The 23,154-nt window shown below is 32.3% G+C and overlaps 1 protein-coding gene across 1 annotated transcript in view; it reads right to left on the bottom strand.

The window, feature by feature from the left end:
* Positions 1–23,154, bottom strand: part of LOC105252152 — a 155,803-nt gene that overhangs the window by 49,719 nt on the left and 82,930 nt on the right. Inside the window, exon 2 of the mRNA XM_025413262.1 lies at positions 2,997–3,035. Within this exon, the coding sequence (XP_025269047.1) occupies positions 2,997–3,035 (39 nt within the window). The remainder of the gene's footprint in view (positions 1–2,996; positions 3,036–23,154) is intronic.

Raw genomic sequence — 23,154 nt, 5'->3', positions numbered from 1 at the left:
CAATTAATTATCTAAATATTTTATTTTTATTATAGTATAATTGCGCACATATTATTGCGCACATACACACACATAATTTTTGAAGGCCTTCATTTTAAATAAAATAAAATATAAAATTCAGATTATTTTTAATATGTACACGAGTATTAAGCTAATAATATAATTCGAATCAAGATCATATTTGAATCAAAGTCAATAAAATTCTTTTCACTCTATTTAAAATCACATAACGAATATTTCTAATTTTCGTTTGGTCGTATGATTCAATTTTGACAAATGATATCTTTTCATTTTTAATATATTAATTTTAATATATTTAGTGTTAGTATATAAAAGAAATATTAAATATAGATTATTTCTAAAAATTGAGAACGATTGTTTCTAAATGTTTGAGACTTAGTAATTTAACAGATCCATTACTTCAGATATTATTTTCATTTCGTAAAAGAATATATCGCAAAAATAAAAAGCATCATATAAATTGAAAAGGAATCTGAAAAATATGTATAGACGAAGCATACATACATTTAGATACATTTCTATTTAAAGATAATAGAATTTTTAATAATTAATAATTAAAGTTAAAATTAAAAATTTTAATAATTAATTTTAATAAACTTTCAACACACATATATGCTATCATTGTAATTTAAAGTCGCGTTACTTTTAAAAGTAGCGATACTTATAGAAATTAGGACATAGTTTACGTGTAAAATATCAAAATTCTTTTCAATTAATTTAAATAAATAAATAAACAAAATAGCAACAATTGCTTTTCATTATCAATTAATTATCTAAATATCATTTTATTTTGCCAGTCGATTTATTTCGAACTATTTTCTAAATTCTACATAATTCTACATAAATTCTACATAAAAAATATTTATTGTTTCTGTGATTTAAAATGTCTCTAATGTTTAATGCATAATATTTTAATACTTAATTAAGCTGCTCAAAGAAACTTTTTAACGGTATCTTGGCTTCTCGGAAACAAATTTTTCTATTCGAATAGACCGAATGCAGCTTGAATCCTACTACTAATTAGAGTTCTGTAATTTAAAAAAGAAACATGGGTTTAGATATTACACGTATATATTTTCTGATCGTTCGCTTCGAACTGCCTGGAATTTATTCGATACATGAATCCGTTTGTAAAGAAAAATGAAATAGAGGAAGCGTGTCTTGTACGTTAATTAAAAGTGCTGCAGAGGAAGTCGCCAACTAAGAAGGGCGAGGCTGAATGGAAACAGCTGCTACTCGATGACGACACAGTCTAAGAGCGTGCTTAGTCTGGACTCTGAAGCTACCGCCGTTATTTTCACCAAGCTTGTATTAAAAATGCTGCCTCGCCATCTAACAGACAAGATTTTTTCTTTTAAACGAAAAATCTTAATCAATATATATTTTTTTAAATTTTACTTGTCATTATAACGATTTTCTTTGATTAAAAATCTTCTGAATGCATATCGAACAGTTATAATTAATTATATTTTAATCGATGTGCTCAATGTATCTTCAGCGGCTTCAGATTCCGAAAAATTATTTTTTCGATATATTTTGTTTACGATATAGAAATAATAAGTGAAGCAATATGCTGATTTCATTTTGGATCTGTTAAACTGTAGTAATTTAAATCCTGATACTTTTACGAATTCTATGAATTCTTTGTCATAAATGACTTCCCTTATGCATTGAATCTTCGTTTATATTTCTTAGCAAAATAAACGACGATATTGTTGTTTAAGTAAACGCAAATCTGATAAATATATTCATTTATTTAAAGATAGTGTAAAAATTAAAGAAAATGATTTTGAAAGTAAAATTAGATACGTTTAAATCTTTTTTTAAAATTATAATCCTAATTAATATTTATATTTATAATCTTAATTAATATTAATATTTATAATCTTTAATTAATATTAATATTTATAATCTTTAATTAATATTTAAATTATTAAGATTTTTACGATATAAAGTTCAAAATGATTATCATCTATTTATTAAAAAAATTTGTTATAAATTTTAAATTGCACAACATTGTTACATATCGTAGATATTTTAAACAGATTTGATTACTTATGACATATATTACTCTTATATTACTCTTTGCACTAAAAGAAAAGAGGATCTATATATAAAGTTAATTCCCTGCTTAGGTAACATAACACAATCTTTGGCACCAATGTATAAATAGTGCAAATGTGATCAAATAAGTTACTATTAATATATTATATATATATTTAATCTCATATAAAACTTATCACGAAGAAAGAACACAGATATATCACAAGATATATAACAAGCAGCAAATGCTTTATATATCTGCAGAGCAATTTGAAATGGACATGTAATAAATATAATCTGCTGATCGTTTACTATAACGATTTAAATGTGTTCGTAACCATACTCGAGAATGTCGATTTAATCGGATGACAAGTGTAAGTATGGCTGACATGCTTCAATTTTATGCCTTTTGCTGATGGCCTTATTAAGAGTTATGATTTCCGGTTTCCCAAGTTATTAAAAATTATATATTAAAAAGTAATTCTAATATATGCACTAAAGATTTATGACAAAAATGTTTTATTGTATTGAATTAAATAGGTTTAAATAGAATTATTATATATATATTAAATATGGAATTAAATAGAATTACTAATTAAAGATAGAAATGAGAGAGAATTATAGAAAATTTAAAAAGAATTACAAGAGTGTATACAAGGTGTCCCATTTTAAATAATACGCTCAAATATTTCCGAAACGGTGCATTAAATAAAAAAAAATGTTTCAAACAAAAGTTATGGCTTGAAGGGGATGAATCAAATGACTCTCCAAGGTCAAATCATTGCCACCACCTGATGGCCCCCTTCGAGTCATACAACTTTGTCTGAAACATTATTTTATTTAACGCACCGTTTCGGAGATATTTGAGCGTATTATTTAAAATGGAACACCCTGTATATTTGAATTTAATAAATGTCATATAATTTATATACCTCGTGTCCTCATTTCTGTTCGCTACGTAACGGTCCACTCTGAAAGAAAAAAATGAAAGAATAGTCATTTTTCATATGTTTGATGTACATTGTATCTAGATTAAAAATTTATCGCACAATGTAGATTAAAGCGCATATATTAAAATATATTTCTACAATTAAAATACATTAACACAGCTTCGTTATATAAGTGTATATTTATAAAAATGTCCTCAATGTTCGAAGTTCCCAAATTTCTGATGTTTCGTACATATTAATATTAATTCAATATTTCGAGAAGTATTTATACACATTTGTATTCTTCACAGCAAAATAATATTAATGTCGCAATGCGTTGCACTTATGAAAAAAATTTCATAATAACCGTACGTTTTATTGCACACGTCGCGTTTCATGAACGTTAACAAGGCGCTAAGTCTTCTCTACGTCCGTCGAATGAAAACGTTCGTTAAAGAAATTAATGCACTTGACTGTCTGCGTTCTCCCGGGTTCAAAGATGCCGATTGGCGTCTATTAAGAAAGCTCGAGCTGCAACGCCGAAAAGGAAGCGAGGGAGTTCTTTCTTTCGTCGGGTGTTCCATTACCAAGAATCGACACGTGATATATATTTGCTCACATATGATATATGTTGGAAATACCGTAGAAGAGTATTAGGCTCCCCTTTTTTTTTAAAATTCTTTTACCGAGTCAATTCGCCGAAAATTTGAGAGAACATACTTAATCTTTCCTCGTAAGTTTTTCTGTCGAATAATTCTCTCTTCGATAGAAATAATCTTAATATAATAATATTGTTAAGAAGAATTTATATTTGCTTGTTAGCAAATATCTCTATTTTTATAATCGAATATTCATTAAGAGAAAAAAATAAATTATGCATCAAGAATTACGTTTGACGATTTTCGCGTAGAAGATATGCGACGCAAGCCATAACTTCGGCTTGTTTTCGAAGATATACATAAAGAATTGTTTTCGAAAATATACATATATCGAGGAACAGAATAGAAGGTGAAAGCGAGAGAAAGAGAATGCGTTGTTGATTCGATGAGATACATCTCTCAAGCGGGAAACAATAGATGCATTGTAAACATAAAGTTTACAAAGTTCGGATTATGAATGGACGTAATGTGCGTGCATGTTATTTACATGTTGGTATAATAAGCTGACATGATGAATATAATATAGAGAGCATGTCAGAGAAAGGAAAAGAGAGAGAAAGAGGAAGCAAATAATATTCAATAATCCGATAAACGGTATAAGAATTTTATTTGAACTCAATAATGCATTCTGAAATTGTCAAGGATAAAATTATATTCGTTTTAGAATTTTCCACTGCATTTTGTAAATTCCACTTCAACTCTGTAATTATACAGATGTACATTATATTGTATAATTCATAATTTAATTTTATTGTATATTGTATTAAATGTTTCACGATGTGATGCAATAGGCAAAGAATGCAGTAACATTTTTGGAATAGTTGATTTTGAGAAAATAAAGTAGCTTGAAATACAATTTTGAGAATCATTTGAAATATTAAACAAAAAAATAATTGTTTAATTTTTAATAAAAATAATTATTAAATTTTTAATAAAAATAATTATTTAATTTCTAATAAAAATAATTGTTTAATTTTTCAAACTTGAATTCTCTCCGTAAGCGATGTATCAAACGTTTTTAACTTCAAACGCAATAACACGGTAGCGAAATAGTCTTGCTTTCGATGTACAATCGTGTAAAGATATGTAAATGTGTCAAAAAACGGTATTCATTTAATTATTAAAGAGAATATTTTTGCGCGCAAAAACATAAATCAAAATTTATGAGAGAAATATTCACATTAAATGTAGTAAAAATAATTTAAACTCAATTGGACATTCAAATATCAATTTAAGTATGTTGAACATATCAAACATGCATCAAACATATGTTGAATTTTCGCATGAGATATTTATATTTTTTAAAATTTCTCTTGGAAATATGCTATGCATTGAATTAAAAAAATTGTGCGTTTATATTATAAACGATCTTATAATAGTATGAATTCTTAATTTAAATTATATGTATATACATCTTACAAATATATAGTTTGTTAAAAAATAAATATTATAAAATAAATTTAATAAATAAATAAAAAGAATACATAATATTTTTGTTGAGCAAAATATCTTTGAAACTAAATCATCATAAAATATCGAAAATGTGTAGAGTATTAGTTCCGCCTTTTTTCAGGTAAAAAAAATCTCAACTAATCAGCAAGAAGACTAAAGAACTTTCCTCCTCCTTTCTTTCTAAACATTTTATATTTCATTAATTAAAGCTACGTTTCTCTATTATTAATTACATATGTATATCTTCCATAAAAATTTGAACATTTTTGTAACACTTTGTTCAAAGTTTTCGACTCGCTATCATATCAAATTTGCAATCATATTGTGATGTTACATTATACGTAATTTATTTTCATGGTATATGATATAGCCGAAATAATACAGTTAATATTATAGTTGACAAAGAACGCGGTGCATAATTATAATTAGTACTATATAATTATAATGTAATTATAATTATAATTATAATGTAATTATAATTATAAGCCAATGGATTTTCATATCGTTCATGAGATACTATTGTTGACACGTATAATTCACATGATATTTCGATATTACTGCGATAATGAATTTTTAAATTGTCAGAATATAATTATAATAATAATAAAAAACATGGCTTTTGATTATTAATAAATTATAAAGTATCAGAGAAGAAGAGTATCGAAGAAACAAGGTCCTTTCTAATGTTCCCAATGGTCCAATGGTCCAATGCTCCAATGGTCCTAAATAATTGTCCAATAGTTTTCCAAAAAACCATGACCTGAAGCCCTTTGTTTTTTTACAAAATTTCCTGTGTTAAAAATAGATACTTCCGATTCTAAAAATAGATATTTATTTAAGAAAAAGAGAAATCAAAAACGGCCAAAAAAAATTGCTATACAAAGAAACTTTGAATGTCTTGCATCTTGTGCATTTCATGAATTAAGATATTATCGATGATATAGAGGAGTAAGTGCAATCTACCAACCATATGTATTTGATTAAAAATGCAGTACAGATGTAGGTACAAGTAGATACAAATGTCCTGCTTTCAATGATGCTTTTATGCTCAATTGATTAAAGATTTTCCCGCCAAATAGGAGAGAAATAGACGTAAGAAAAAATCGATAAATCGTTTTAAAAACATGCGATAAATTTTAACATTACTGCAAGAAAGTCAGCTTTTCGAAGCGAACGCGACTCGATGAAGAACATGAAGGGGTCAAGTTGTGGAAAAAAAGAAAAAGAGGAAGAGGTCGTTCGATCGACGAGTAATGAGAGCTTGAGTGTAATGACTTCCACCTTAGGTCAGTGCTATGGCGGAGTGAATTGTGGATCCTTTGGGACGTTAATCGATATCGTTTATTCGGTCATAATCGAGTTGGTGGAAAGAACATTAGCGTTCGAATTTGACAGTGAACAGTGCAATGATTTTGAAGAGTGATTTCTTGATCCAGATGTTTTTGATCTCATACATAACGTCTTCAATCACGAACAAAGATCTAAAAAGATTATAAAATAATCAGTTGACAATTTTCAAACTATTTACGAAGTACAGAACTGATATCATTCAATAAATGTAAAAATTACAATATAAATTCTCCAACAGAAAATGATTTTGAGGAGCGATTTCTTCTGATCCACATTTTCAAACCATTATTGAATATGAAGTATTATTATGAAGTAAAGAACTGATATCATTTAATAAATGTAAAAATTGCAATAATGTAAATTCTCCAAGATCAAAGCGTAGGGCGGATGATAATAGGTTTAATGGAAAATTATTTTAAAATTAAATAATGCTGTACGTATAATTTACATATAATATAATTATCTATAATTTTACATATTGGTTTTGTTTAAGCGAACATAAATCCTAGTTTTGCCGAATGGAAAATGTATAGTTTATAAAATATAGACATATAGAAATCGTTCGAATAGCTGTTGGATTAAGCTATAGTTGTATGGATTTTGATTGTGTTTATTGTATTACATATTACTAACATTAAATTACGGGTAATAGCCGCATAATTGACTCATGTAAAGATTCATCCGAAAACTCATTAATTTATGTTGATTGTTTTAGCAAAAAAGGAAACATTTCAATAGCGTGAAATTTCATCATTTATGATGCTTTTGTGATAGGGAACGAGAGAGAAGGGGGGGGGAGAGGGAGAGAGAGAGAGAAAGAGAGAGAGAGAGATGGAGCGTTATGAATATTATTTTACATTATTTATCAGATAGAACTTTGATCCTCGAATGTTTGATTTACAAATTGTTTTAAAATAAAAATATACTAAAAATACTAAATAAATAGTCCCACACACATATAACATCTAGAATAACCGAATATCTAAGTCCTAACAGTACTATTGAACACTTAATTACTCATTTATTATTATAAAATATTTCATAATATATATTTTATAAAATAATATTAAAATTTGCTCAAAATTATAATATTAATATTATACAACATGATAATTAAGAAACGAGCAATAAGAACCTAAAAAACGCGGATGGTAATGCGTAAATTTTCAAACATTAATTGTTCGCGAAAAAAAAATTTTTTTTTTAAGACGTGCACAAGGCATTTATATATATATATTTTACTTAGTGTATATACCAAGATTCTCTTGGTGAGACATGGTGAGACATGCAACTTCTATAACACCCTCTTTACCTGCCTGAAGAGATGAAGAGGATAGTAATGCGTAAATTTTCAAACATTAATTGTTCGCGAAAAAAATTTTTTTTTTTTACGTGCACAAGGCATTTATACATTTATTTTACTTGGTGTATATGCCAAGTTATAGATTCTCTTGGTTTGAGACTTCTATAACACCCTCTTTTATGAGACTAACTTATTTTACCACGCTATGAACACGTGGTAAAATAATTTTAAGAAGAAATATCTTTTTTTAAGAGTTAAATTTTATCTAAATAGAATCATGGGTATATTTTTTTTCAATTTATATATTCAATTATACAAATATGTGTATATGCATATATTATATATATGTATTATATATTATATATGTATATATTATATATATTATATATATTATATATATTATATTATATATATTATATTATATATTATATTATATATATTATATATATTATATATATTATATATATTATATTATATATGTATATATATATATATATTTTTTTTTTTTACATATATATGAAGATATTAGCTAATTTATTGCCTTAGATTTATGAATATTATAAGAGAAACTGTAGAGGATTTGTAGTTATCATTTGTTTTCACGTTTCATTTGTTTCTTATTTGCAACAAATGTAAATTACTTTTTATCCGACATATATACACATTATATGCACTCATATATGCACATTATGTCATAAAATCTTTGAAAGTAATGAAATTCTATGTATATTAATGTAACGTTTCCCTTTTTGTTAGAACACACGGAATTGAACGGATTTGATTCCTTGAATCAGTCGTTGATTACATACCTTCGAGGTGCAATTGTTTTTTCTCGCATTCCGGTAAGCACTTAATTTTAGATTTGTCTATTCACTAAAAACGCTAAATTCTAAAAGACACTTCTGTTAGAGTCGTTTTGGCCACTAGACCACTTACAAGAGACTAGTCTCATATAGAAAATTTGTAGTGGAAAAGGAATTTCCTCAAGGAAGAAGGAGAAACAAAGGGGGGGGGGGGGAAATGGACCAATAGGAGCCAAAAAAATCAATAAGGTAACAAAAGGTAACAATTTGCTTTGTTAGTTTGTACGTTCTAATATTTTTTTTATCAATAAGATAACAATTTGCTTTGTTAGCTTGTATGTTCTAATATTTTTCAGAATTCATAGAACATTATTCCTTGATAAAAAAATGAATTTCAAGTAGAATTCTGAACATTCCCTTTTTTTCAATTTTGCAAAGGAGAGATCGTTAAATGAGGTAACCGCTTTTCGACAAATCTATAGTTTCTATAGATAGCACATATGTGTAGTTTGACGTAACATCTGATAGTATGCATGATTGCGTTTGCGGATACGCCCGCTTTGAACGGCGTCGATTAGATGAATTTTGTTCGATGGTCCCTCCTTCCCTTAAGCAGAAAAAAAATGACTCAACATTTTTCGAGTTGATTTTTCAAGTCGAACAACGCTACAAATTGCGCGAAACATCTTGCACGCAGAGTTATCAGATTGATAGGCTTCTCACGGTCCAATGATCTGACAGATCGACACAAGCAGCAGCATGATGGCACGAGTAGGGTATGGTTCTCAATGGTCATATATGCGAATCCACTCAAAATCATCTCCCCACTCACCCCCACGTTCCCCACTATGTCGATGCTGCTTGCGTCTGCAATCTAGCAGCTCTGCTTGTACGTTGAATTGAAAATAAAATCAATATCGAGAGAGGCGATATTGATCCCCAGCGGATCCATCGCAGTGGGAAATTAATCTCATGTGCAATGTCGAGCGTCCAATATTCAACGACGATTTAATTCGTGCGGCCGATATTATCGGCGATATATGTGCTACGTATGTGTATACGTGTCGGCCGGATTGGTCAGCTGACGCACGTCACGATTTTGCTCAAACACGTAACAGCACATATCCATCTTACGCGGAATATATTTAGAACGCGTTGTTATCCCGACCCACCGCGCACACGCATACACATACACATACACACACATACACACACACATGCATCACGAAATCAGCCGTGCGATTTGCCCGCCATGTTTACGCTGGTTCGCCTGACGTTAATGCCCGTCCGCGATTGTTGTATTATTAAATATCATGCGCCAATAATTTTCTTTAATTTGATTTCCCATCCCCCATTTTAGCTATTATCACGAAAATGTTATTATTGCATATATCCGTGCGTTCATACAGTTCTAATATTACGTCGATTTACATATCGGATTTTGTAATTGTTATCGTCGCCCCGCCAATGTTATATTATACAATTATTATTATTATTATTATCATCACCACCATCAAGTTTATATATCGCATTTTGCCGTGGCTATTAATGCTAATTTTAAACTCGTGTCAGATCCTCCCTCTTTGTTAACCTAACCGTTATTGTACTTGGAAATTTTTGTTCTAAACACGTTTCGAAAATACCTCCTAGGGAAAGTAGAAAATATTTGGGCGGGATGTTGAGCGACGAATTCGTATCTGACAGATTACTGGTTCGAGTTTGAGATATAGATGTATATATTTTTTTTAAAGTGTTTTTTTTTCTTTTTCAACATTAAACAAGACATTTACAATGTTACTATCAGTAAAAAAAACATTTAAAAAAAAAAAAAAGAATAAACCTGAAACATCTCAAATAAGTTAGGACTCGAACCATCTGTCAGTTACGAATCCATCGTTGACCACATACGATGTCATGAGTCAGCAAATTTTTAAAACTAATCCATGCAACCCTTGTTGGAAGAGGAAAAATAAGAAAAAAATATCAACACGATCGATTAAGAGATATATTAAATTATCTAGAGCTAAGATATCCAGGTCCTGAATGTTTTGCTTTTTATCGAATTGTATAACATTATGCATATTTGATTGAATACTTTTGATATTCATATGATACAGTAGATGATTTCAAATTGTTTTTTACTTTTATATGAGTCGTCCTATTTATACTTTGTGCACTATAATCACAAAGTTTGCAACGTGCATTTTGTATATTTTCCAATTTAAAATAGTTCCAAGTCCATACATGTTTTGTCACGATAATCCGTAAACTGGTGTATAGAAAAAAAAGAAAAGATCGCAGAAAGATGTACGATCGTATTTGTATAAATACAAATATTGATGCAGCTAAATCTGCTTAACATGCTTTTTTGTTTGTCTGACTTGTGTTTAACGATATTATTTTATAAGGTGAAGATATTTTTCGTAAAGGACATTAACATTTTTATGCCGTGGATAATTAAAACCGTCAATTAAAATAATAATATAAATGTTCTTCAATCATTAATAAATTTGCAAATCTCTTTAATAATAAATTTAATAATAAATTCTTAATTTAATAATTTAATAATTTTTCTTTAATTTCTGTATTATTAATAGAAAATAAAAATTGATGTTACTTTATTAAAATTGTTATCTTGTTGATATTTTCAATTAAAATAAGAATCGTAAAAACTCAAATATTTAACTTTAATTATATTGTTCGGATTAAAAAATGTATGCCCATTTATACTTACATGTTCATTTTGATATTTTTTCAATTTTAGAAATTATTAATTATATTTGAATTATAAATAAATGACAAATTTTTGAATTGTTGTATCTAGATAGGATATTAGCTAAATGAATTTGATTCTAATATTCATAATTTGCGAAATGCGATATGTTTATCTTTTGAATAATATTTGTAAAACAAATATTAAATTTAAATATTGAATTAATATATATATATATATATTATATATATAATTATATATATTATATATATAATTATATATATTATATAAATATTAAATTATATTGATCTCTAAATTTATTAGAGAACATTTCTGTATATGTAGAGGATTTTTATATATATGTACATGAAGTATATACATATATCAAAAAACAATATTTTTATAAATTTTTCTTACTACTACTACTATCTTTTCTTATTTCTTACTATTTTTTATACTTTTTGTAATTCGCTGTTGATTTAAAAAAAATATGTACATTGATTTTTTAGAATCAATCAAATGTTTCATTATGTTGAGAGAATTATTTTCTTGGAAAATGTTATCGTAAATTTTAATTCTTTAAATTGGAACTCTTCAAAATAATTTTCCTTCGTATTTAGAAAAAATACGCAACGAGGTCTCTTTAAAGTCAAATAAATTTTTAATTATTATTTGACACGCAAATATTGCTTTCGATGGCTATAATAATTATCTTTAAAACTATCTTTAAAATACAATATACTTCCTATACTTTCAAAAGACTTATCGAGACAAAAAATTGCTTACATGGACGGATGTTACGGATGTCTGTGATATTGTGTAAATTTCCCTGCATTTGATGAAAAGTCTGTAGGCGAGAATGCACGTCCCTGGCTCGCAGATAGAGCACAAACGTCCGCGCCATTCGATTACGCGACAGCATTGTTGGCTTACGATTCATTATGCAACCGAGAGCGTGGTCATAACTTCAAGTAAACGCAAGGAATCGGCACGAATAATGAATGAGAGAAAGGCCAGCCTGTATGCTTCTGCTAGGGCTCTCGACCGAGATAATCCGCACTTATAGAGTAGCGTTCGCAGGAAAATATTAATTCTTTGCAATCTTTTCAGGTTGTACACTGTATATAGTTTAGGAATATTTTTCATTCTTCCAGTCGCTACGTCCATCTGTTGGATGTCAAATAACGTTCTTTTATTATTTAATAATTAATGTGTCCTGATTTAAAATATTTTTCTTCTTCTCAATTTCAAATTATTTCTCTTCTCATTTTCTTCAATTTCCCTTATTTTTCTATTGGATATATCTTCCTAAAGTGCCTGCGGGTTAACTTGCTGAAAAGCAGCACCATTTTACGCATGGAACAGTATTTTAGCTTTGACATGTAAATTTCATTCGTGGGGGAATTCGGTTTTCATCCTTTTCACTTTTGCTGCAAAAAAATTGTTAAAAAAAATAAAAAAAAATCTTGCAGCTTTATCTTACATAACTTACAATGTGTCAAGTTCCTACCTTCCTAGGAAAAAAAAACACGATTCAGCTATTGCAAGTAGAAAAATAACTTCCGAGACTCCTTGTACTCGGTAATCGTATCACAGTCATTGTGTTCGACGCTTCATTGTAATACAAAGACTTCCGCAGGAAAAAAATTACGCTCTTCCGCGCATCATCGTCATATTTTACCCATCATACCGTGGCGAGATATTCGTGGCAATCGCCTGAGGCCTTGGAGAGAGAGAGAAAAAAAAAATTAACAAAATTCACAAAGTCACAATGTCGCTCGGCCAAAATGGCGCCAGAGACGAAAAAATATGTTGAAAATTCGATGCAATGTTTTGGCGAAAAAAACACAAGTCAGTCCAACGCATCGCCAAGTCATCGTCGACGACGTGCGTCACGTACAATTTTGGAAATTTCGAAGCAGGAAAGCGTGCGCGTTTATTATAATACCGATGAACTCCGATCTCGCGATGCTAAAAATGATCTCCGCCCTCGTATTTACATCACGAGACACACTCTCCATGTTTGCAGCATCGAGAATTACAGGCCAATGTTACGATTCGCACGCGTGGATTTCAGAAGCGAGGTGGTTTCGCGAGAACCTCGCGAATTAGTGCTGATCTCATCGTCTCTGTCAATTCCCACGATCCATCGATGACGCGCTCGGAACATTTATTTTTGCCAGGATACGTGAATAGGCAGCGATGTAACACCGAGAACGACCGCACGTATTGACAACTCCAATTTTTGAAATATCGCACGAATGCGCGATCAACGAGTCGTAAATAACGATTAAACGAGCAACTGACAGTCGCTGATATTAAGGATTGACACTGATAAGCACACAGAAAAAAAATAAGTGTCAAATCGAAACTTATATACTTCAACTAACGCGTTCATTGTTTCGTATATACCCAACAATTTATAATCTTCTTAGAAGAATTTAATAATTTTGAATTTCATCAATATTATAGTCTTATTTTAATATTGTATAATTGTCACCTCGAGAATATATAATTATTTAATTCTACTTTAAGAAAATTATAATCCTTGATTTAAAAATGTTATTTCCTATCCAACATTGTTTCTTTTCCATTCAAGAAAATTAAATCTTAAATCATAAGAATATATTTTTCTCGATTGAACTGTATAAAATGGCTTCAATCAAGTAAGCAATTATTCAAGCAGTTATATTTTTTCTAATTAACGCGATATAATCTCATTTCAAGATTTCCATGTTAAAACTAAATATATTTTCAAAACAGGAATATCCTTTTTTCCTGTGTATCTATATGGCTCACATTATTAATAAAGAAACAGAGCACACAACAACTCCTCGCACAGCACGAGGCATCATCAAGGGCACCTTCCCCCTTTCCCCCGACACTTCCTCGATGGCCGCTCCTTCTTGTATTTTAACTCCGTCACTTGCTCCTGTCATCGAAAGGTGACACCAGGTTCGATTTATTACGAAAACAGCTGACGTGAAACGACGAACGACTGTGTATCGTTACGGGTGCCATAGATTTTAAAACGCGTATGCGTCTCGCGTAGATGGAACTTTTCCGTCGGAACGAATTCCGGCCAGTTAAAGGTACCTGGTCAACCTGGTCAACCTGGCGGTTTTCTCGGATTTCGGGGAGAAATCGCGGTTTTTGGACTTTGAGATAACTTACGTTCGACGAGCTTTCAGCGACCAATCCATATCTCGATGCGCGACGTATCCGGCAGGATGATACCAGTCGTGTTTGGTTCTGGTTCGTATCCGCTCTTCTGGCCGACAGCCCGACTGCTGTGTCAACGAGTTTTTCCAAATCCCTTCAAAAGCCGGCCAAGATTTTTGCCTCGTGTTACTTATGCTCGAGTTTTGTCGGAGATGAATTTCGCACGAGATAGATTTTTATTTCGGTGGCTCGAACTATTAGAAATGCTTTTTGCTCCGCTTTTGCTCCTTCTACTCCAAAATTCTTTTTTTTTTAATCAATATTTCTGGCTCGTCCAGAAGCACGGATTATTCCTTTTCAGATACGTCATCTATGATTTCGTTCAATCGAAATTACACCTATCCCTTTTTCCCGTCCTCGAATGTATTTCAAACATATCGAAACTAGGAACAAGAATGAGAAAATTTTTCTCTAAGGAACTCAAGCGAAAATTATTAATTAAAAAAAAAAGAGAAATTTAAAACTCCGAAACTACCGAATCATGAACACATTGTAAGGATAAGAACGAATCCAAGTTTATGGCGAGCTTGGCCTCTCACGGATGACAGTCGATGTCATGTGTTTTACTCTCATTCGGAACGAAAGGAGCCTTAAATACATGTAAATTTAAATACATCCATATATGAGCGAACGATGGAAATAAAAAAATTTTGAAGGATGCATCACAATCGAACATCATCGCGCACTTTTTTAGAAATCGTGAAATCGGAAGACGACTAATTGAAAAGGTACAAACCGCGTCTATTTAATTCAAACCCAATTATTTCGATATAAATTCCGCTCAGGTAAAACGTGCAACGTCTCCACTATTACTTACTGCTTAATGTCAGAGGAAAATTTCGGAGGTTGATGTTATACGCGCGATTTGGAAGCAACGTTACGAGAAAGATGTCAATTTTTCGATAATCTTTCCGGACCGACAGGATCGAGGACTCTCATCCTTTTCACTATGATCCCTCGACATAATTCAACGAGATCATAATAACGCTTATAAGTGCTCCCTGCTGCGAGAACGAGCGGGACTCTGGCCGTCTTTACGCGGGATTTGGAAACGCCTCGCTGACGATAACCGATGACGACGCGCGAGTATATAACGGGTGAGAAGAAAAAAAAAAAAGGAAAAGAATTAATGATATTGCACACTTGTTTGCGCGCACACACTTGGAACAGGCTTTCGGGGCGAAGCACACAGCGTTCGTTGTCGTGTCGTCTTTGTCGTATGCTCCCCTCGGAACTTTATCCACTTCGTATCACCAGCACCGGCCGTTTCTGCTACGCGATGCGAGCAGCATGCACGCGTGCGTATAACATAAATTACCGGGCACGTACGTATGGGTATGTGTGTGTACGTGTGCGCGCGCGCGCGTTCTCCCGTTTACGCAGGCAGGTAAACGCGCCGATTTGCCAGGTGAGGTGGAGGTACGATCTCGACGACGTTCCAACGACGACTGAAGCGACGAGCGGCTCACATGTATCGAGCGGTGGGTGAGGGGAGGCGATGGGTGAAGGGAGACGTGGGACGTGGGGCGGTCGCGAGCGGAGAGGGGAGAGGGTACAGTCATGTGGGGATCGTGTGGGGTACACCCCGTGTGAACGCTGATGCAGTCGGCAGTGGCGTAGAGACGATGATACGCGCAAACATCAACGTCACATGCAAATTTTCGTCCGCGATATCTTTGTCTCTCGCTAAGAATTCCAATTTTTCCTGAGGAAAAATCTTCTCGAAATAGAGGAACAAGTATTGGATATTTCTATTTTTCGATCTAACCTAACCTAACCTGAGGTTAGGTTAGGTCACAAAATCGGTACAGAAAGTTTCTGATCTAACCTGAGGTTAGATTAGGATACAACTTTTTGTACCGATTAGATTTCGTGGGAGGAATGTGGGATGGCCAGAGGCTTTTGGAAATGATGATGGCAATTTAACGAAAGAGAATCGTGTGTGTGATGTGTACTTGATTTTTGCTCGGAAATTATGTACATATTGGCTTGATGCCGTTCAGTAAATATAACGAGAGCCCGCAAACAAACGTCATCATCATTATGAGTCCCCATTGTTGTTGTGCTCATAATAGAATACGTGTTCTCTGTTCGCGCATATCATTGTTGCGTTATCAACGGTTATCTAAAGTACATTGTACACAATGACGGCCGAAGGTCGTGATGTCGCCCGAAAAAGTTGCCAGGAAGTGTCTATCTTGCCAACCTAATAATCTTGGGACGACCGATTTACAACTGTCATCGTTAGCTAAATGACTCGCGTCGTGACTCTTAAGTTGCTTCGCAATTAATTTCGCAATTTTCTCTACCTCGGAAGAAAAATTTCAGCGCAATTGTAGCGACTACTCCAACTAGAACCTGCTTAATCTCTCTCTAATCTAATTACACGATGTAATCAACTACCGATAATATATATCTCTCTTTTCACGAATAGTCACCACGTACGATCGATGAACTATAATTCGGGGGGTATGACAGAAATGCAAATGAGAAATAAACGTCCATTATACGTTAAAACGCAATTTGTATTTTCGACAAACGTGTTCCTTTGTGCGATGCGTTTATTTATTTTATTAAAAAAAAATCACGTTACACGTGGAATAACACAGGGCGGTTTTCGGAGCCAGGTCTCTCGCAAACCTACGCCCATGCCTAAGCCTGCCTAGTGCTCAACATTTACCGAGAGGACTGTATTTCGCGAGAGAGAGAGAGAGAGAAAGAGAGAGAGAGAGAGAGGAGGAGAGAGAGAGAGAGAGCGAGAGAGAGAGAGCAAGCGAAACGGATAGAGATGGACGGAGAACGCATTCGAGGAGGAATACGAGGGTTCTCCCTCGTGCAGTGGGGTTTCGCAGACCTCTCCCCGAACCTACCAACCGGTCGGACACATCGAATTATCTCTGAAAAAAAATGTATAAGTGCCACTGCGCTGATATACAAGCGCGCGCGTTGGCCGATTAATAATTAATATCGAGAATCTCTCTCTCTGAAACCCAAGAGAGTGGCGTAAACTTCGCCGGAAAGAGCTTCCGTGACAAGCAGTTTTTTTTCAATGGAAATTCGCGATACTCCCTACTACTTGGACACACATTGTTCTGCCCACGAATACTTTGCGACGAATAAAATATAAATGCCGCTTCATCGAGAATATTTCTGGACATTGGCATTGTTTGCTTAACTAGATTGCTTATACGTTTTACTTTATGTTTTTGTTTCTTTTTCCGGTTCAGCGAACTCCTTCCGCTACATCTGATTATTTTTGTCATAATTACGCGAGGTTAAATTCAGTCCGTTTTAGATTCTTTTCTAGTGAATCGAATATTTATGACTCGAACATGTTGACGTAGAGTCCCAAAGGAAAGTTTCACGGAGACGACAGTTTGCGTAGTCGTCGAATTTTGAATGCAATGTCGTCTTTAGAAGAGACATTCACGATAATCAAGGAAATATATGAAACAGACATATATGAACAGAACATATATGAACATATGAACATATATGAACAGACATATATGAACGGAACATATAGGAATATGTATCAAGAAAATATATATGAAGAGGAAAGTATGTGAAAAATCGAAATATATGAAAAATAAGATTCATTAAAAAGATATGACTTTTGCACGACATGAAAGATCGCAGCATCTCCTGCATCGTATCAGACATTAGACGCACACATGCACGTTTCTACTCCACGGCTCCATAGAGCTTTCCCATACCAACTGTTTCACAAGTCGGACGAAAGTATGGTCGCAATCTAAGAACTTGGAAGAAATTTAGTACCGACGATATTAATCGTCATTTTGAAATTTTTCAACTTGAAAAATATTGTGGAATAAAACGACAAATTTTGTTAGAATCTTTACCCTGTAAAGAGTGCGAATGTTAAATAAGTAGAAAATATTTTTACTTGTAAAAAAAGTCGGGTGTAACTTTTTCTCATTCTAATTATCATTTTCATGAATAAATTACGTAAGATTAAATAACTCTCTCACGCGCAACTTGAAGAAACTTTTTAGATTTTCAGAAGTTCATGGAGATTTAAAGACTTCTGGGAAAATGTAATTATTCTTCGCATGAAATGATCGCGATGTGAGACAGGTAAAGTAAGGATCTACCATTTTATATTAACGGCGTTTAATTTTTTATAAGAAGATTAAAAGTCTTGTTTTATTTATTTATACTTGATGAAAACAGGACGCGTTGTTTAAAATTATTTTTCTCGCGCGAAAAAAATCCTAAATAAAAAAAGTAAAAAAAATATTTACTCGTGACAACTTTTCGTCTTTTTTTTACGAGACGAATTATCGATAAGATATATATATATATATATATATATATATATATATATATATAATGTAAAATAAATTAGTACAGCATATTTTTTCACAAAACAAGTGTAGAATTCTCAGCACCTTGAAAAGATGACAAACGATACCTAAGTTTAAAATGAATAGATGAGGACGTAGATGATCTAGCCCAATCCCAGACACGGGCGAGACCCTTCATTTTTCCCTTTTCCGTTCTATTTTACTCTGAGGTCATTGAACTGAGGTTATAAATGGGTTCAAGGCGCATCGGAATCTCCGGGTGAAAATTCCACATATATTGCCCCAAACTGTTTCTAACCAAGACAAAGAAATTCTTGCAAGTCCTGAACAATCTTACAAGCGAAATAATATTGTTACGTTATAGCAATGTAGTATAAAATGTGAATAATAAAATATAAATATGTAAAATATAAAAATAACAAAATATATAAATATATAAAATGTAATATAAAAGTATTTTCGTTCAGAAAACTGCACAACTCAAAAGTTTAATGTATATATTTTCAATTAAAAGGAGAGATTTTTTTAAAGGAGATAATTTTGTTTAATTCACTTACTATTTTATATACTTATATTTTACAAATATTTACGTAAATGAAAATAAAAATACTTTAAAGTGGAAAAAATTAAAGAGTAAATATTCTTAATTCCAAGTTGTCCATAATATCAATGTAAAAACTTTCTTCGAATTAGTAAATAAAAATAAACAGAGGCAGTAATGCAAAATTTTGTTTTTACATAATTAAATTAATTTTTTTCTTTTAAAACAATTACGTAATTATTTTGTAATTAATGTTGTCTTTTATTTTATATATAAATGCAAGATAATAATTATATATTTCATAAGAATTGCAAATTGTATAAGAAAACATTTTTTACATTTTCAAGACTCACAAAATTCTCGAGATTTTTGAAAGATCTTTTAAAAATTTTTCTCGTCGAATAATATTCAAAGCAACTTCAATTTTTACACAAATTAAAATTCTTCGAAAAACTGAACAGCTTCAAATGCTCAAAATTACTAGTTAACTCATATGTTTAACACATTTAACAAAAATAAAAGATCAACCAGAAACTTAAGCTTGATTTAACGACAACCTTTTTTTGTTAAGAATGGAAAGGAAAGATGAAAGACCGTACAAATCTGTGTTCAGGTATGTCTTACGATTAAGATTGATATCAGTGAAAAAATTTTGAAGGGAAAAAGGCGATTGTCTGACAGGAATGTTTTATGAATAATAGCTGTCGCATAAAATAATGAAAAAATAAATTAGAAAAGATAAATATTGTTTAAATTGTATGAAAAATCATGCTAAGTAACTTGATCCTTGAGTAATTAATATTATTCTTCAACTCTTAATCATTTAATGCATTAATAATTTTTCTTTCTTTTACATTTTTCACCAAGTTATATTGACAGATAAAAATATGCAAACTTGAAAAATGATTTCTATATGAAAAATAACGTTATATATGATTAATTAAGCTTATGTTTTCTTTATTTTAGCGATCCTTCTTCTTCTTTAGAAAAGAGAATTATATGCAAGCAAATAAAATTAATAAATAAAATCAATTTGATTGATGAGATATTACTCGGAGTGGCATCCAAGAACGTGAAACAGGAGGTATGATCAAGTTTGATGAAATGAAAATCGTAATTCGGCGAATGCATATATGACACGTATGAGGCAGAGAGAAGTCCACGAGATTTTAATCCCTGCCTATTGAGACGAAAGAGATAATTACGTCGCAGTGTCATGCAAAATAATAGAATCAGACATACCGGGGATAATTAAATTTTTCCTTAGAAATCCGACGGCTTAATGCGATTGTGAAAATTGAAGCGTACTCCAATTGTTCATTCGATAACAAAGTATAGTTTCCTCAAAATTCCCCTCTCTAGTAAATGTTACATGTATGCTTATTACAAAATTTATATTTCAACAAAGTAGAGATTCTTTTCTCTGTCGCTTTGTATAATTTTTAAATAATGTAAAATTATAAAAATTAGCCCAATCAATTTTTTACTTATTTTTAATTATTGTAAATGTTTTATGTTTCATTCGTTTCAGCCATTTCATATTTATGGTGAAATCCGGACGAGCCGGAGATTTTTTTGCCTGAAAATTATTTTTTTGCCTGTAAATTTTCTTGAAAAGCAGAAACCTGGCACTGTAAATTCACGAAAAATCCATTTGTCACGTGTTACAAATATTCGCCATTGGAAGGAGAACTCCAGCGGATATCCAACACATGTATCAGGTATGTACAACCGGCGGTGCTATTGCACATCCGAAGTTGAAAATTGCCGAAATCTGGGATGATGAAACTTGGAATGATGAAACACCGACATATACCTTGCCAAAAGTCGTGACCGAGGTCGTGGCGTTACTAAATGCACGCCATGACTTCACCCTATTTCCTGTCCGCCTTCAAGTTGCCATCTTTCGTTTTGGTGCAGAATCTTGGAATGAATGAAGGAAAAAAATCTCATTCTTCAAAATCTCTCTCTGTCAAATTCGACAATCTTTAATTTCTATCTTAACATCGATTAAGATAGAAATTAATGAATTAATGCATGAATTAATTACAAAAATTACAAGGATTCCCTCGCAAACGCGTATGAGATTTCGGGATCCTCTCGTTATTTTATTTTCTTCCCGACTTGTCCCTTGTGTACACTCATTTGGTCCCGGAATTCTAGGTGACACACATTCCGGGTTTGCAGATGTAATGTTTTCCTCGAGTAAAGTTTGCGAGGAACGACGTGTTAACCGTTAATCTTAACTTTACTTCCAACAATCTTCGACGAGGTCCTGTTAGCGCGAGTGTATTTCGTTTCTCGTCGTCGATCTTGCTCGATTAAAAAAAAAAAAAAAAAGAAAAAAGAGAAAAAAGAAAACCTACACAGGAAGATGTGCTCCCTTTCGTTGTTTCGGTCCTTCAAAACGGGAAAGATAAAAAGGAGAGCACCCTGATGGTACCGTTAGAAACCAGATCTGCTTTCCGCCGTTGACGCATCTGCGCAAGATGCGGTCCGTTAAAAGACGCGCAGCCTTCAATTGCGGTAAAACTTGGAACGAAATTGGCGCAACAATGAACTTCCCGGAACTCGATGTGTATGCACTTACTTAAATATTGTTCCGCTGTTTACGAAGGTATCCTTTGTGCCCTTCATTTTTTACGCTCCTAAGCAAAAATACTCTAAGAGGATCTTAAAAAGCTCTTAATATGCTTTTTTTGTAACCATATTTTGAAAGCAAATGTGTCAAAAATCTCTTTTATCTCTTCCTTATAATTATGAAAAATTTCGAAATCAAAGTGTTGTATCTTTCTATCTCGCATGTTTTATTATAATATCTATACAAATATCCCTGACCTTGAGGAGTTTATTCAACTCCAGATAAAACTTTAAAATTTTACTTGAAAAGAATTCGGCTTTCGTAAAAGATGAGGGTCAAGAAAGTGGCTGTCCACATTAAATCCAAAGAATTTTTATTTTTTTGGAAAAAGAATGATTCTGAAGAATTTGTTACCTACCAAAAAATATATGATCCCTGCAAAGCCTTCTGTCCAGGGTGTCCATCCCTTGGAACAGGAAAGGGCCAGAAAGGCCAGAAGGGCACGGTGGCCATCCCTTGCAGGGATCATATCTTTTCTGGTAACTATCTTAAGCAGAAATGAACAGGAAAGGACAGAAAGGACACGGTGACCATCCCTTGCAGGGATCATAACTTTTCTCGTAGCTATCTTAAGCAAGAATGAACAGAAAAGAAGAAAGTTTGCATTGGTCACAAGAATTTATCAAAAATGGTGCTGAATAAAGAACCTTGCTGAAAGTTCATGACAACCTTGTCTAGCAAGCAGAGCACTGGTAGCTTTATTCGCCAACAGTATCCTTTGCAAGATAAGCAACGCAGCAGTGCAAGCTTTGCCTTCGCGATGCAATGGCGAATAAAAAGAGAGAGAGAGAGAGAGAAAGAGAGAGAGAGAGAGAGAAAGAAATGGATAAAGACTGCGCAGATCGACTGGACTGACGGGTCTTTGTGCTCGTCAGATCGTCGGGCCTGTGGCGTCTCGAGACCGAGAGAGGATAAGCTCGGGTCCAGAAGAAATAAGAAGAAACGAAAAACGAGGTGGAGAAGGAGAAGAAGGAAAAGGAGAGGGAGAGAGAGAGAGAAAGAGACTCAGAAGACAAGATGAATGTTGGTCCCAAGGTCAGCTTTTGTCAGATAGGACCAAAGAGAGGGGATGGTTCAGATACCGTATCTCTCTTCTTCTCTCTTACTATTAGCAACCTATCGGAAATCTTGTACATACATTAGACACAC

This window comes from Camponotus floridanus, unplaced genomic scaffold (genome assembly GCF_003227725.1).
Source record: "Camponotus floridanus strain SB8 unplaced genomic scaffold, Cflo_v7.5 scaffold64, whole genome shotgun sequence".
Classification (NCBI taxonomy): Eukaryota; Metazoa; Arthropoda; class Insecta; order Hymenoptera; family Formicidae; genus Camponotus; species Camponotus floridanus.
This window is presented reverse-complemented; position numbering and strand designations above follow the sequence as displayed.